The sequence below is a fragment of the Mustela nivalis genome (genome assembly GCF_964662115.1).
Source record: "Mustela nivalis genome assembly, chromosome: X".
NCBI lineage: Eukaryota > Metazoa > Chordata > Mammalia > Carnivora > Mustelidae > Mustela > Mustela nivalis.
This window is the reverse complement of record NC_139040.1, coordinates 68,784,427-68,801,713: the sequence shown is the minus strand read 5'-3', so window position 1 is coordinate 68,801,713 and position 17,287 is coordinate 68,784,427. Positions and strand designations below refer to the sequence as shown.

Here is a 17,287-nt window from a genome sequence, read left to right as displayed (position 1 = left end):
TCAGTTTTTAGTATTTTGGGGTGGGTGGAAAGGGAAAGTTTTGTATTTTTTCTTAATTAGTTCCTGAGGAGCCAGAACTTGAGAATTAGAGTCCAGGTTTGTCCTGTCAGATCTTTATCATGAATTAACACATTCAATAAAAGTTTGTTGACTCAACAAGGTGCTGATTGCCAAACTTCGGGAAGGAAAAAAAAAAAAAAAACCACATCAAGGAGCTTATAATTTTGTAAAGGAAATGATATCACCACAAATTCTGGGCACGAGATTTTAAAAGGGAGAAGAAGTACAGGGTCTGGAAACCATGTCAGGTGAAGAATACTTAAGAAAGTAACAATATTTAGGGGCGCCTGGGTGGCTCAGTTGGTTAAGCGACTGCCTTCGGCTCAGGTCATGATCCCGGAATCTCGGGATCGAGTCCCACATCGGGCTCCCAGCTCCATGGAGAGTCTGCTTCTCCTTCTGACCTTCTCCCCTCTCATGCTCTCTCTCACTCTCTCTCTCAAATAAATAAATAATCTTAAAAAAAAAAAAGAAAGAAAGTAACAATATTTAGCCTGGAGAAGGGATAGCTTATTTTAAGGACATGATGACTATTCTCTATTTTGGCTGATATTATCCCACTTTTTCCTGGTCTCAGAAAAAACTCATAAGTTGCTTTTGATCCCTTTATCCACTCAGATATCAAATTTTATCTCTTCTGGTTCCAACATATTTCTTGATTCTTGTCCCTTTTTTTGTATTCTCAGTTGCCCCCCTGCTGTGTCAGGCCTTTCAAGTCATTTTCTCTACCAGTAGAAGAGGTTCTTGGTCTCTGTTATCTTTCTCTCTGTCCTCCATTCTATATTACATTCCCAGAACAATTTTTCCCCCAAACCTAGTTCTGATTGTATCACGTCCCTATTTAAACATTTAACAGTGGTTCCCCTAGTCTGACAAGAAAGGCTTATCTCAAACTCTTACAATCTGGTCCCTAACCTTCCATCACTGCTGCCTTCCCCTGTCCACACTCTACCTTCTATTCAGACTTATTCAGTATTCTTGGAACCTGCTCCAGACTTTCCCAGTTCTTTGACCTTCTTTAAACTGTTCCTTCATACTGTTATGAAGAAGAGATCCATCATGTTTTATATGTTGTTTTAAACACCAAAATTAGGACCAGCTGGCAAAAGAGATGGCCCTTAAACCAAGAATTTTCTCTTGAATAGTGTTGTCTATTTATTAGATTTATATTTGACTAAATAATGAAGAAATAGAGAGTTTCCCAACATTGGACATATTTGAGCAGAGACTGAGGGGTGGTTGGTTTGACTGATGTAAAAGCGGGGGCTACTTATACTGTGGGCTGTAGGGGCTAGACAAAAAGAGAAAGCATGGTCCTCTGCTGCTAAAATTAAAACTACATGTGAGGGCGCCTGGGTGGCTCAGTGGGTTAAAGAGTCTGCCTTCGGCTCAGGTCATGGTCCCAGGGTCCTGGGATCAAGCCCCGCATCAGGCTCTCTGCTCAGCAGGGAGCCTGCTTCCTCCTCTCTCTCTGCCTGCCTCTCTGCCTGCTTGTGATCTCTGTCTGTCAAATAAATAAATAAAATCTTTAAAAAAAAAAAAAAAACTACATGTGAGGCACCAACCACATTTTATCTCCCCTCAGAAGCCCACATCACACACACACACACACACACACACACACACACACACATCAAGTCATTCCTTTACTTAAAATCTTTCAGTAACTTCTTTCCATCACTCAGGATAGTCAAGAGAAAGTGAAGAGGCAAAAAATCACTAAGGCAACAACAATGAAGTTAGAAAGAAAGCGGTGGATTGAGGAAGCAATTAGGAACAAATATCAGCAAAACTTGAGGAAACACTGTAGTTGTGTGCAGAGGAAAGGGGGTTTTGTTTATAGTAACAGGGAGGTCATCAAGTAGGGGGAGGCAGAGTGGTCAAGTCTAGAGGTAGATATTTCCAGAGTGTCTATACAGCATCATATAGGTGGTAGGACAAGTCCTTTGAACCAGCAACTCCACCCACAGGAGGCCAGCCTTTTCTGAGATTATGCAGAGGGAATATTTGAGGTTCCTCTTTGTCTTTGTCTATTCCAGATTATAGTTTTGCCTTACTTTTGCAAAACCAAAAGGTTCATTGAAGTGTTTTTTCCCCAAACAAAAGATCAATCTGTCCTCAAAGGTAAATTCTGCCTCCACTTCTTTAGAAGTGGAAAAGCTGCTGGAAGCTTTAGAATAGCAATTTGTCCTCAACCTCCAGTCATAAAGGTTTCAGAAGGTTGGGGTTCAATTTGGTAGTGCCAATCAAATGTTTTTGTGTGCATATAATTTGACCTTGCAGTTTTACTTTGGGAAATCTATTCTATAGAAGTGTTCATACAAATATGCAGTGCAGCATTGGTGGTAATATTAAAAATTATAAACAATTTAAAAGTACATCAGTTGGGATATGGCTGAATAAATTATGGTCTGTCCATAGTATGAAATACTATGCAGCTATCAAAAAGAATGAGATGGATCTCTATGTACTGACATGGATTTCCATGACCTATCAGAGGATGAAAAAAGTAGATTTATGTGACTCTGTGTGACTCGTGGGTATATGTATATAAACAGTATATACATGGAAGTAAGTCTGGAAGGATACATGCTAGAAATATTAACTGGTTACCTTTGGGTAATGGGGTGGGGGAAGTGATACATGAATATCTAAAGGAAAAAGCTAAAGATTTTTAAAAATCATATGCTACTTTCATTTTAAAAAATGTGAATTCATCAGCTTTCTTTGCAGGCATGTTGGACAGAAGCCTCTAGCACTTTCATTTCTTGCAGGCTTTGTAACTGTATTAGCAATTTTTTTTTTCAAGAGTTTTCCAGACCTCTGGCCCTATCTTCCTTTTGATACACGCTGCAGGATACTTTCCTTACCTTTTCCCTGAGCTAATAAAACAAAACTCAATTTTGTAAGTCAAGACCAGCAGTTTCTAAACCTTATTGGACATGAGAATCACTTTGATGCTTGATTAAAAATGCATATTCCTGGGCCTGCTCAATGGATTCTGAGTCAGTGTGTCTGGGGTTGGATCCAAAATCCTGCTCTTTCAGAGGTACCCCAGGTGGTCAGTGAGGAACGCTGTTTCAGGGAATGACGTCTGATTGCGCCCCCACCCCCCAATTTCTCTCTCCATGATTAGCAAAGGGAACCAGGGAGCAATGACTCACTGTGGATATCTTTGTGGGTCACAAATGGTTGGGTTCATCTGAATGGGAAAAAATGAATAAAACATAGTTTAGTAGACTTGAGAGTTAGGTAATAAGTGTTGTTTCTTTAAAGTAGCCTATTTGAAGCGCACCCTTTGGGTTAGAGGCTGGTCTGGTGGGCAGTGACTAGGCAGTGACCAGCCTTGGAGATACCTTCCAGCGATGGCTTCCTTAGTTATAAGTGGAAGGGGAGGAGGACCATGAGGTCTTAGAATTAAGATGCTTTTTTTAAAAATTTTATTTATTTATTTGACAGGCAGAGATCCCAAGTAGGCAGAGAGGCAGTCAGAGAGAGGAGGAAGCAGGCTCCCTGCCGAGCAGAGAGCCTGATGCGGGGCTCGATCCCAGGACCTTGGGATCATGACCTGAGCCGAAGGCAGAGGCTTTAATCCACTGAGCCACCCAGGCGCCCCAGAATTCAGATGCATTTAAAGTGAAGTTTCTGTCCTTGGAAAATAATGCTTCTAGTATTAAGATGAGGTACTATCTTGAGACTATTCTAAGTATTTTTTGTTAGATTTATTATTTTTCTTTGTTATAAACAAAGTCTGTTAACCAGATGCCCACTGTGGATTATTAACATCACAAAAGGGTGTTTAAAAATCGTATACCCCAATTACTCCCAACAGTTAGCTTTGGGAATAAAAGTAAATGGTAATACTTCTCAGCTACCTTCCCATGCCCTCAGTGAAGCTGGCAGCCATCAGTTAAATAAACCATTAGGTTTATTGGTTTGAGAACAGAACCATCAACTTGGGCACGGTTTTCTAATTTCCTCCTCATTTACCCAGCAGTCATTTATTCAGAGGCTACTCTGTGCCTAGTGGACATTGGATGATTCTACAAATAAAAGCCAGAGACTGATCAGCAGCTGGCACTCTAAGGGAATCATCTGAATGGGAAAAAAATGAATAAAACACAATTTAATAGACCTGAAAGCTTAGCAGCATATAGAAAGCAGAAAGTGGATTCCTTAAAGCAACAGCCTTGTTCTCTTTCTGTAGTCTATTTTAAGTGGGCCCTCTGGCCCAGCATTATCAACCTTGGATTAGGAGCTTTGAGGAAATAGTGGTTTGGTCATTGTTTTTTAAAGGATTTTTTAAGAAACTTAGTTACTAAGCAACTGCTATGACCTGCTGCTAAGTTGGAGTTCAGCGGGCAAGTCAATTCCAAAGAAGGGAATACATAAACACATTGCAAGATGGGGGAAATGGCTTAGGGATAGATGTGGTATATATTTTTTTCTGGGTTCAATGCATGTTTCTGCCCTCTACTTTATCTTCCCCAAGAAAGGGCTGCCTGGGGGCATCTGGGTGGCTCAGTGGGTTAAAGCCTCTGCCTTCGGCTCAGGTCATGATCCCAGGGGATCAAGCCCCAAATGGGGCTTGGCAGGGAGTCTGCTTCCTCCTATTTCTCTGCCTACTTGTAATGTCTCTGTGTCAAATAAATAAATAAAATCTTTGAAAAAAAAAGAAAGAAAGAAAGAAAGGAAGGAAGGAAGGAAGTAAGGAAGGAAGGAAGGAAGGAAGGAAGGAAGGAAGAAAGGAAGGAAGAAAGGGTTGCCTGGTCAGAAATCTCTGTTTCACTGACTTCTCCTCCTAGCACGTGAGTGAGGAGGAAGACCAGAAAGGAGCCAACAAGAGGCCTGGGGTGGAGGGCTGAGCCCTGGAGTAGGGTCATTTCCCTGGGCAGGCAGAGAGGTAGACAGCCGTGCACCCTTGGGCCGCCCAGGGCTTCTATGACAGACCGGTCACCACCCTCTACATTTAGATGTGATGCCTCATTGATATTGATGTGTTGCCTTGTAACCCTCAGAACGGGGACTCTGTCCAGCTGCTGTCGTTTTCCCCAACACTTAATGGGTGAGTCAGTGACTTAACTGCTTCCTGCAGGATTTCAGGGCCGGGAGTAGGTAATGAGGACAAATCACCACAACACCAGTGTGCGATGAATGAAAGTACACAGGAATTTAACCAGTTGGCTTCATTGGTACCAGAGTGAAAAAAAATAAACTTTGTTGAGGATATTTTTGTGAGTTAAAACTCTATCCCCCCGTTAAGGCTTTTTAACATTTTCCTTTATACCCAGCTGAAGGTCAGGTTGCTTTGCTGAGGGAAGGGGAGTGTCAGGTGTTGGAACAGGTGTTTTGTTTTCTGCCTGTAGAGTCATACAGACTAGATGGGAATGCTTCTTGCCAGCCCTCTGTGGTGCATGAAAATGCTTTTGTGGAATTCTTTTTCACTGGAAATGTTTTTTTTTTTTTTTCAAAACAGTTCCACAACCTTAAACCTCTACTATAAGTTTTGTCTTCCTTTGAAATCTTGTCATAATGAGGTATGCCTGTTTTCTCCCATTTCCACAGCCTTTGCTTTAGATATATCACATTTTATGCAGCAATTACAGACCTTAAGAATTGTTGTGAGGAGAATAAATGTGAGTTTTTAAATGTGGTAGGAGAATGTCACAGCAAAACATTCTTATTTTTTAAAAAAAGCCTTTTATAATAATAGTGCAGCTAGGATTAATTTTCCTCTCTCAGGTTTTCAGTTTGGTGTAAATGTGTAGTTGCCTTTCCAGAGTGATAAGGCTGTTTCAGGGCTGTTGTGATGGTGGTGGTAGTGCGGTATAAAGCTGGGCATATGGACTTACAACCCCACAGACTAGATGATTTTGGAGTAGAAAGGTGACAGCAGAGTTCTCAGTTTGGGAGAATTTCTGTTTGTTACTGAAGCCAAAGGCTCTGTTTATTAAAAGGGAAATAACCCGAGAGAGCTTTGTCATCTTCTCATCTGATTCTGAGGTTTGTTTGTTTTTACCTTTGTGTACTGGGTTCCATTCTCCCCCTCAAAAAAAAAAAAAAGTCATCTAGAAACAAATCGTCTTCCTTGCCTAACCATGATATAATGGCCTCAGGTCCTTTCCAGCCCCTCCGCCCCGTGTCTCAGGGCCATCTGTTCTCTGCAATCCACTTTTTTGGGAAAGTCTCCTTCCCCATCTGCTCTCCTTGGGCCTTAGTGCCTGCTCTAAAGATTTATGAAGGCTGAGCTGGAACCTCTTTCCAGTTGTTTCTTTTAAGGATCAGTGAGATTTCAAGGCAGATAAAAAGCTTTTTTTTATTTGCTGTGTCCAAATGTTACTCCTTTTTCAGGTGTGTTTCTTCCTTCTCTTGGTCTGTGAGTGGAAAGACGTCTGTCTGTCTCTGCTTGGAGGAGGGACTCTGCTTATCAAAGCAAAGATTGACTCTGCAGCCTCTGGCTGCTTCTGTCTTCTGGCTCTTCAGCCACTGGCACGCAGGCTTGGTGCAGCTCCTTGGGTTCATTCTTCTCCTGTCTGTTCCCTTGTCTCCCTGACAGAGTACAGTCGCTTTGAATCGAAGATACATGACTTGCGAGAACAAATGATGAACAGCAGCATGAGCTCTGGGTCTGGGTCCCTCCGAACAAGTGAGAAGAGGTCTTTATATGTCAGGTAAGTCACACTTCTGAGCGGCAGGCCTTAGGCCGTGTGAGGAGAGCTCTATGCCGACCCAGCTCTTCCTGTTGAACTAGAGGGCTAGGGAGTGTGCGCTCCCAGTACTGAATGCTCAGGTTGGGTACTTTATGGTCAGTGGCTCTCCTTTCTGTGAGTGAGCTGGCTTCTTCCTCTTTGCTCATGAATGACTCAGTACGAGAAAATTTCAGTTTGCTCTAATTGTAAAAGACTGCTGGGTGATTGTTGCTAGTCAGCATTCAAACAGCACTCAGATGTTCAGAGTACTTTGCCGGCAATCTGTGATTTGAGGAGAAAACTTGGCATTCCCCCCCTCTACATATGCATAGTAGACATCAGCATTTGTATCCGAGTTTATCAACTATCACTGCGTTCTGGTACAGGGTCTCTTGGAAGAGACCAAAGAACTGACAGGTTGCTGTTTCTGGGATTTTTTTTAAAATGGTGTTTTTTTTCCTCCCTGCTGTGCAGGTCTGCTGTATCTGAATCATGGAACTTGGGATGGGATGGTGTATGGGCCCCAGGAAGGGTGGGTGGAGGGAATGGATATATAGCATTAACTGTCTTGCTGTTGAAAGCTATTCTGAGATACTGAGCAAGGTTGAGCTTTTGACCCCTGAAGCACATTTTAATACTTTGGCAGGTTAAAGTACAAACCTCTTGGGGAGTTGGACTGCTAAGTGAACACTCTGGCTTCCTTGTAGAAGTAGGGGTAGTTTTCTTCCTGCCCTAGCTTCTTGGCGAAACTCCAGTGTGGTGCACATACACTGTATCTCTCCAAGGTTAAAATTCTTAGAGTAAGAGGTGCTGGAATTACTCCCCTGAGCCAGAGGTGTTAAACTCTTGGGTTGGACTTTCTCTAGTGGCCTCTGATACCTGCTGGGGGGTTAGGAGGGAAGGCTACATTTGCTAACTGCCTGGCAGTGGGACAGCTGCTCTGTCTTGGTGGTAGGACTTGAGGATAGCCAGTGAGCATACATGCTAAGTGCAGCTGGGCTCCCAGTGCTTGATTTTCTTTTCCCTCAGTGGGTAGTTCCTGGCCCAACTACAGGGAGCCAAGCCCAGGGAGCCCAGGAAGCCCAGGAAGCCCACTAGAACCCTTCATGGTTCTTTTTTTTTTTAAAAAGTGAACACTCAGCTTGACTCTTTGTTCAAAAGAGCTGTCTTTCTTTTCTTTTCTTTTTTTTTAAAGATTTTATTTATTTATTTGACAGACAGGTCACAAGTAGCAGAGAGAGAGGGACAAGAAGGCTCCCTACTGAGCAGGAAGCCTGATGTGGGTCTCGATCCCAGGACCTTGAGATCATGACCCAAGCCAAAGGCAGAGGCTCAAGCCACTGAGCCACCCAGGCGCCCCTAATAGCAGCTTTCTTAACTTCTGCCCTGCTCATCTACTGCTATGAAGGGAGGAGAGCTAGAGGAAGGCTGTACTAGTCAACTGGTGATCTTTTCAGTTTCCTGTTTTCCATCACTATGGCCTTGCTCTGGCTCTGTAGCCTAGACACCAGGCCACTGATGGGGGGAAGCAGAAATGTGCTATTGCCCCCAGCAAAAGAGTAATACTTAAGTGACTTGGTCAGGATTGTTCCGTTCCCATGCTGCCAGCCCCCGCAGATGTGGCACTCCAGGGTGCGTGGGAAGCTGCTCTTTAGGCAAGACAGTTTCTTCGGAGAGCTTTATTTTTAGATTTCCTCTCTCCACCTATCCTGTGCTAGAGCTCTCCCTGCCTGGGTAGGGGAAGTGGGGCATTAGCTCCTGACCTCGAAGACCTAGAAGACCTGGAACACCCTCTTCCTTGGCCCTGGGGAATGGGATACATTGCGTCTGACTCTGGGGAGGAGGGTGAACACTGTGCTCTGTTTCTAGTAAATCCATTTATATGGTTTATATAATCTGCTCTTAACCTTATCTAGATAACTTTGGTGTCCTCTGAGGAAAATAAGTATGCTTTCAAATAACAAACATTTGTGATCACTAGACTAGTCAAGGGAAGTGTTTTATGGGGCTAAAGCAGTGAGCTGAGGTCTTTTGCTAAGCTAACCCCCCTACCAGAGCCTGGCTTGCTCTGTTCCCTTTCGTGCCTGTTTGGTGTTCTTTCATTCTGCACTTGGTTCCTTTTCGTTAGCATGTAAACATATTCAAGTTTCTTCCTTCTTAAAAGAAGAGAGAAAAAACTTCCCTTGATACCAGCAGTCCCTTAAACTATTGTCTCTCTTCTGTTCACCACATGTGCCAAATTATGTGCCAGGAAACCATAGTTCCCTGAGATGTTAATGTATTGTGCGCAAAATCAGCAGTCAGTAAGTTGGGCAAACGCAGTATTAAACACAGGAGAATAAAGCTCTATACTGTGGTTCATATCCAGGACGGATTGTACTAGGCAGCATTTCACCTGGGAGCCCTATTTGGAGAAGCCCGTCTTAAATCCAGGTTGGGAAATGTAGAGTCATCTGTACTTGCTCCTGCTATGTCTTCAAATCACCTCTCTTTCAGTAGGAAAGGAAGTATGTGTCTGCTTTTCAGCATGGTGGTATGTTTTCAAGCAACTCCGGAAGGCTCTGGAGGACCAGAAGCCCAACTCTGTCAGGGACCCACAGTGACCTCTTAGTCATCAAATTCAATGACTGGTTCACTGGTTCTCTGCCATTGGTCTGACCTCTTCACCACATTTGTTCCCATGAATTCCCTGCTTGCTTCCTTAAAGGCTCTCTTCCTACCTTGCTAACTATTCCTCGATATCTTTCATTAGCTCTGCCCCCCAAAATAGCAGTGTCATTTATTTTCACAGATGGCGATCCTGTTGTATAAATGACATCCCTGATCTCTTTAGTGAACCCCAGACCCGCATATCAACTACTTGCTGAACATGTGCATGAAGCTGCACTCCCAGCGCCTCAAACAAGCAGTGTGTTCAAAATTGAACCCCCCCACACCTGCTGCTCCTCAATTTCCTTATTGAAGTTAATTGCATCACCCTATCATGTGGAAAAGGGATTAGATTTGTTCTGTCACACAAGGCAGATCTGAGCTCCACAGAAGGAAGAAAAGAGCTGATGATTAAGACTGTCTGAAAATGGAATGGACTGCTTCTGGAGGTAGTAAATTTGATCTTCTGTTACTGGAGGTGTTTCAGGAGAGGCCGGGCACCCATTTGCTATTTGCCTCGATGTTTTAAAAGGGGCTTGAAGCTAAAGCAACAATCTGGTCATAATCTAATCAGAAGTTTTCAGTAGTTCTTTGAGGTCTTCAGGATAAAGGGAAACAAACAGGGAACATCTATGCATTAGGGGCTTTGTGACCCTCTTTAAACTGTGGTTAAAGTCCTTTATTTTCTTTATAGCCTTTTTTAAAGATTTTATTTATTTATTTGACAGAGATCACAAGTAGGCAGAGGAAGGCAGAGAAAGAGGGGGAAGCGGGCTCCTTGCTGAGCAGAGAGCCCGATGAGGGGCTCAATCCCAGGACTCTGGGATCATGGCCTGAGCCGAAGGCAGAGGCTTTAACCTACTGAGCCACCCAGGCGCCCCCCAGGATCCTCTTTTATCGCTTTGGAGTCAATGGGTTTGGGGAAATGTATTCTTTTTTTTTTTTTTTTTTTAACAAGCAATCAGAACACTCGGGAATAACCAGTTGTTATTCACAGTAGCTATTTATTTCTGTTTCCCTTGAACAACATAACATGACACTTACGGTAGCTCGGATTATGTGGAAATCAGGAAAGCACAGAGCGGAGACTCAGGGCATGGTGATGGAGGTAGATTCAAGGAAGCAGCGGATGTGGGTCCTGCCCTTCTGCAGCTTGCCAGCTATACAGAAGACACTGCGCAGCAGGTGGTTTGAATGAAAAGAGACCTTTTCGGTTGGGGTTTTACCTCTGATTCTTTTAGCTGTTGTTTCCCCTCTGATATGTTTCTTCTCCCTTCCCTTCTCCCAAGTGTCTATTATTCTCTGGTGTGCATGGGTTGCCAAGCAAGCAGCACTCTCTGATAGTGTCACGGAGCCTATAGCAGTTGGAGCCCTAGGGAGCTGCAGCTGTACTAACAGGAGAGAGGAGATGGGGTTTGCAGAGCAGGGGAGCCAGGAACGGGAAAGAAGGAAAGATTGCAGTGTTTGGAGAATGTGATTTGGTTTTAAGATCACTAGTGACTTAATGGAAAGGCCTTCCCCAGCCTTCACCACAGTAGCCTCATCTCTTCAATGGTGTAGATCCTTTAATACGTAGGATGAGTGGAGCCCATCTTTCTGCCCACACTACGGCTTTTGCTCTGCTAGTGAATTTGCCCTCCACACTGGAAAAGTTCACAGAAGTAGGCCTCTCTTGAGCCTCTTGCTCAGGACCAGGGTGGTTGGGGTGTTTAATTCAGGTCATTCTGATGTGAAGGGAGTACGAAAAGACACAGGGTAGGTGAGAGTTCCATGGACCCTCCAAGTTCTAAACTTGTTTGTTCTTTTTATTTTGTCTGTTTCTTGAATGAATGAACGAATGACCTTGTTCTCCAAAGGCTGCCAAGAGGCCTGAGAGTATATTTGTAGAATGAACGTTTACAAGTCTCTTCTGGTCACGCTGGGTACATTCTTTACAGCCACAGGACAACATCAGGCAGACCTTTGGGGAGTCCTGGCCTCCCAGCTGGCCATCTACCATTCCGGTCTGCTTCCCACTTGAGGAAGGAAATCATGTCGGGGCATCTGTAGTCTCCATTCCAGAAACTGTGTCAGAAATATTGGTTTGGGGGCACCTAAGTGACTCAGTTGGTTAGGGTCTGCCTTCAGCTCAGGTCAGGATCTGAGAGTCCTGGGATCAAGCCCCGCGTGGGGCTCCCTGATCAGCAGGGAGCCTGCTTCTCCATCTGCCACTCCCCCTCCTTGTAGTCCCTCTCTTACTGTGTTTCTCTCTGTCAAAAAAGTAAATAAAATCTTAATAAAAAAAGATTGGCTTGATCATCAGAGAGGGCCAGAAAAGGCTCCGTCTCATCATTAAGCAGACATTAATTGTGCAACTGTCCTGTGCTTATAGCCCAGCATGGTGCTTAGGAGAGCCTGACTTTGTCTTGTTCATTAATGAGTTTCAGTAGTGGATTAAAATGCCAGTGAGGTGATTCTGGCAGGCTTCACTGTCTGACAGAATTTGGGGGTGATAATAATATACATCTTAAAAAGCAATAGCAATTTCTGTGTGTTCCGGGCTACCAGAGGGTGGGGCAGATTTATTCTATATCAGTGGTTCTTGAACTGCCTGTTGCTAGAGCACATTCTCCAAAGAGCATTCCTGGACTCGTGGTTATAATCCCCTCAGCTGACCCAACAGGTGTTGTGACCCCAAGTGTTCATACACTGCGGGGCAGTCGGTCCTTGACTGCCCGTCTAATGTCATAACTGACCTTAAAGGCCTGAGACTTTGAAGTAGACTAAAGACAACAGTGCCCTTCCTTGTTCTCCATGTTCCCTTCTGCACAGAGCCACAAAGACCTGACTTGCTATCAGGGGCACTTGTGCCTCTTGAGATGACCCATCTTATATCAACCTGTGTACTCAAGTTTGGGCTTTTAGGTTGCTTTGCGGAAGCTGCTAGCAATTTTAGCTCTCTCAGTAAGGTCCAGAGCTGATGAGTGACTGTTGCTTTATGACTCTCAGTGCATGCTTCACATGGACGAGCCAAGAGAGGGGCTGCTCAGTTTTCAAATAATATGTGCCTTTTATCTGGAACATTCTGAAGCTCAGGCTGCTGTAACAAAGTACCATAGACTGGGTGGCTTAAACAACAGATGTTTATTTCTCACAGTTTTGGACACTTGGAAGTCCAGTAGATTCAGGTTCTGGTGAGCGTGTTGCTCGTGCAACTTTCCTGGCCTGTAGATGGCCACCTTCTTGCTATGTCCTCACCTGACCTTTCCTGGGTACATGCAAGGAGAGAGAGAGAGAGGGAGGGAGATTCTCCTTGTTTCTGCCTCTTCTCTTACGGGAACTATCTCCCTCAAGATGTTATGTGAACCTGATTACCTCCCAGTCCATCTCCAAATACCATCACCTGGAAGGTTAGGGCCTCAAGGTATGAGCTTTGGTGGAACACAACCATTCAGCCTATAGCACTGTCCAGAGGAAGAAAGCAGTGTCTTATATCCCAGCTGGCATGGGAGGGAAAGGCACAGCACCTGGAGAGTATCTGGGAGGGTGTTTTGTGCCCCACTCTCCTAGCCTGATCTCCTCCACCATTCATGAGCATTAGACACTGCCTTGGTCTGCAAAGGGATTCCCTTTGATGATATACTACGAAAAGATTTTAAGACTGCAAGAGTTAAATAACCTTAAATTGAAAACATTAAGAAAGGCCATTGCTTTAGTATGAATACATACTAGTATGTATACTAGTATACATAGTATGAATTTGGAAGAAAGAAATTTGGAGTGAGCAGGGTCACAGAGAAGGGTGGGACTCAGGGGAGCTGATGCAGGTGAGAGGGGACGGACAGAGCCCCCCCACCCCCACCTCCCCAGGCCATACGGAGCCACCACGGGCAGAGGGGGGCAGAGGGGTAGGCAAACTACTAGGTGAGCACAGCAGGAGCAGCCACTGGTCTTTGAGGCTGAAGTACTCTTGTTTATTTTGCTTGGAGAAACCTGCCTGACCAGTTTCCTTGGTAGTAGCCATTTTCTTTGCATTCCTGTTCACCAAGACGCTGAGGTGGCTGTGCCAGGTGCTTCTGATTTCTCTGGATCTTTTAGACCCAAACTGCACAATTTAGGATCTGAACTGCAGAGACTTTGGCCTGGTAATCTGTTTACTTGGAGCTGATTATCTTCCTGCATTCTGGTGGGGCAATGAGGTCCCAGCTGAAGGGAAGATTAGGCAAAGTCCCCTAGGGCACGTGTATTATGTGGGCAGGTGCATGCAGCTCTTAGGGGATTGTGTTTGAAAGGTCACCACTTACACAACATATCTTTCAAGACCTTTGGCAGTGCTTTTTCCTTAGGAAGATAGGCAGTGGCATTTCAAGCTGCCATGCTGAAGCCTAGCTCAGGAACCCCAACCTGCAGACCCTGGGAAGTGAGCATCTGCTTTTCCTGCTGGTGTGACTTGGCTCCAGAAGGCGGCTTCGTTGCCCGCTTTCACTTTGTTTTTACATGCCACATTTCCTCTGGGCCAGTCTTTGTCCTGCTTCAAGAGAGGTTGTTGTTTTTCTGGCCTGGCCATAATGATTAAGAATCTGCAGGAAAACCCAAGATCTGGCTTTCCCTTGCTTCACAGAGGCACGTGGCCATAACCAAGGAGGAACATATTCAGGGTTGAAGAATAATCTTTTATGTAGACCACTTACTGTGATCTTAGGCTGTAGATGGTAATATTTCCATAGCTTTGTTCTCTCCTGACATAGTGTTTCCCTCTGAACTGACCAGTTGTCAACTCAGAGGCTTTCATGAAGTTCTTTTTATCTAGACGCAGAAAGAATAAGGGGTTTCTGAGGCTTCTAGTTTCCCAACACACTTTCTTGTCAATAAACTCACATACATGGGGTGGGACCAAGGTACCAGAGAAGTTCAATGTGGTTTCAGGTGTTTGGAGACAGGTATTGGCTTTCTTTTTTTCTGCTCACTTTTTTAAGTCAGAGGTTGAAAAGTTTTGTTGCTGTATCATCTGGGCCTTCCATGTATAGGATTTCAATTTCAGGACAGTGGTTTGGTCTGATTTAAAAGGGATTTAAAAGGGATGGTATGCCCACAATAGCCAAACTGTGGAAAGAGCCAAGATGCCCTTCAACAGATGAATGGACCATGTATACAATGGAATATTATGCCTCCATCAGAAAGGATGAATACCCAACTTTTGTATCAACATGGACTGGACTGGAGGAGATTATGCTGAGTGAAATAAGTCAAACAGAGATGGTTTCACTTACTTGTGGAGCATAACGAATAACATGGAGGACATTAGGGGAAGGAAAGGAAAAGTAAATTGGGGAAAATCGGAGGGGGAGACGAAGCATGAGACACTGTGGACTCTGAGAAACAAATTGAGGGTTTTAGAGGGGAGGGCGTGGGGTATGGGTGAGCCTGGTGGTGGGTATTAAGGAGGGCACGGATTGCATGGAGCACTGGGTGTTGTGCATAAACAATGAATCTTGGAACACTGAAAAAAAAAAAGGGGTGTGTGTGTGGTATGGTATCTGCCTTGATTTTCTCTAGTGCTTGCCCTAAGGATAAAAGGTGGATAGGAGGATATATCCATGTTGTGGAGAAAGGTGCTCCTTCATCCTCTTACCAGTTCCAGCTTGAGGCATTTGTAGCAAGGAGCCAGTCAGGCTGTTCCTAAGAGAGATCATCACTGCTAGATGGCCACAGTTGAGCATGCTTCTTAAAGATTTCGATACTTTTTCAAAGTTAAAGTTTTTAAAAAAATATTAAAGACTCATTTACTTATTTATTTGAGAGAGAGAGAGAGAGAGAGAGAGAGAGAGACGGGGTGGTGTGGGGCAGAGGGAGAGAGAAACTGAAGCAGATTCCACACTGGGCACGGAGCCCAAGTGGGGCTTGATCTCACGACCCTGAGATCATGACTTGAGCCGAAATCGAGAGTTGGACATTTAACTAACTGTGCCACCCAGGTGCCCCTTAAATTCATTAAGGTCTAATTTACATACTTTTTTTGATTACATGAAATACATCATTTGAAAGGTGGTTTCAGTTTTACTATTCAGCCTGTTCTCTTTTAATTTCTTCCTTCCTTCTTCCCCCTTCCCTCTCTTTCACTCTCTCTCCCTCCCTCCCTTTCTTCCTTTCTTTCACCCTATGCCCAATGTGGGGCTTGAACTCACAACCCTGAGATGAAGAGTCATGTGCTCTACCATTTGAGCCAGCCTGGCACCCCTTGTTCTCTTTTAATTGTACCTTCCACATCAAAGTTTAGGCTGGTAACGATAAAAAAGACGAGGCTGTGAAGTCGGGTCTCACAAGGCCTACCAAGCGAATGCCAAACTCCTTAGCTGGACTGCAGACCAAGCCCCTCGCACTACAGCCAATATGGGTGCTGCCGACCCCACTATACACCCTGGGTTGCTTGTGTCCAAGCCTTTGCTTACGCAGTTCTTTCTAGCCAGAAGGGCATCTCCCCATGTTTCTCTTGAAATCGTGAACCTTCGCTGAGGCCCAGTTCAAAAGTCAACCCCTCCCTCATAGCTTCCCCGGGTTAGGTGTGACCTATGCTCTCTCTGAATGCCTTTAGGCCTTGGCTTATCTCGCCTTCCTGCCTTACAATACCACATACTTGGCCAGCACACTCCAAGGCCAAGATTTAACCTTGCTTCTGTGTCTCCCACCTATCGAACACAGTGCCCCACACAAAGTAGACAAAGTGAATGTTTAAATAATGGGAGAAAGGTATTTTTTAAGACATAGCCAAGTGGGAATTAGCTTTCTAGGGGGAGGTTGTAATGTGACTGTGACTTAGACCTCACGAAATTTTTGAGATTTAAGAGCCCCAGTGTGAGAGTCACCCACCACACAACTCTAGATGAGGCCCTGTGCACCTCTGGGCCTGCTCTCTGTCATCTCTGAGGATGTTTTCTAGCTTGTAGTCAAATAAAATTTTGGCAGTCAAAGAAAGAAAATAGATTTAAAGAAAATCCACATTGTGGATTTGGAAAAGAAATCACCATCATGACAGTGGCAGGACTGAGGAGGGAATTGGGTATGTTTAACCTGGCAGAGAAGACCTAGGAAAGACTTGAACTCGTGAAATGCCAGAGGTGGAAGGAAACTTAGAGTCTTCTGAGGCTCTGATGTCCTGCAAAGCTCTTTTTCCATTTGTAGTTCTGATTGATAGAAAAGGAAATTCTTGTTCATTCATTTTACATTCTCAACTGAGAACGACGTTATGGTTCAGAATCTCAAATTCATTTCTTTCATTTCAAATTCAAATGTGTGGCTATGTGTTTAACAAAATCATAGTTTAAAAACATGCTTTATTTGGTTGTTCAGTGTCCCTCATCCACACAAATCCATCAAACAAAATCCAAATAAACTTGGGGACCACTCTATATTGGGAAACAGCCCTTTTTTGGCCTTGTTTGCTGGGGAATTTAGAGCCAAACATGTTCCTTACCAGAAGTAAATGACGCAAGCCAGGTACTGCTTTCCTTTTTTTGTCCCCCTTAAACACCCAGAAGAGTGCCTGAGCATATTAGATACTCAAAAATACTTGTTTAATTAATGAATATCCTTAAGCATTCTTAAGGATATTGTATCATCTTTTAAGAATATTAATTTTGATGAGTAGTCAATGATATGGGAAATATTAATGATATAATTTCCAATGACAGCTAAGGTTGCCAAATTGTACATATACACCATGTCTTCATCTCAGTGAAATCTGTTTTCTGTGTACTTATTACACAATGTTATATAATATCCCAACAATATGAAGAACTGTTCTGAGTTATAGTAAATGTGATTTTTCTGGTTTTAGACTTCACGTTTTTCAAAGAATCCATAATGATCTTATATTAATTTAATTTTTAATGAAATTTAATGCATAGGAATAG

The 17,287-nt window shown here is 43.8% G+C and overlaps 1 protein-coding gene across 7 annotated transcripts in view; it reads left to right on the top strand.

Annotated features, from left to right (window-relative positions):
• DLG3 (discs large MAGUK scaffold protein 3) overlaps positions 1-17,287 on the top strand; it is a 53,296-nt gene that overhangs the window by 21,638 nt on the left and 14,371 nt on the right. For all 7 annotated transcript variants that reach the window (XM_082716169.1, XM_082716168.1, XM_082716167.1 and 4 more), the window contains one exon: positions 6,617-6,731. In XM_082716169.1, the coding sequence (XP_082572295.1) occupies positions 6,617-6,731 (115 nt within the window). The remainder of the gene's footprint in view (positions 1-6,616; positions 6,732-17,287) is intronic.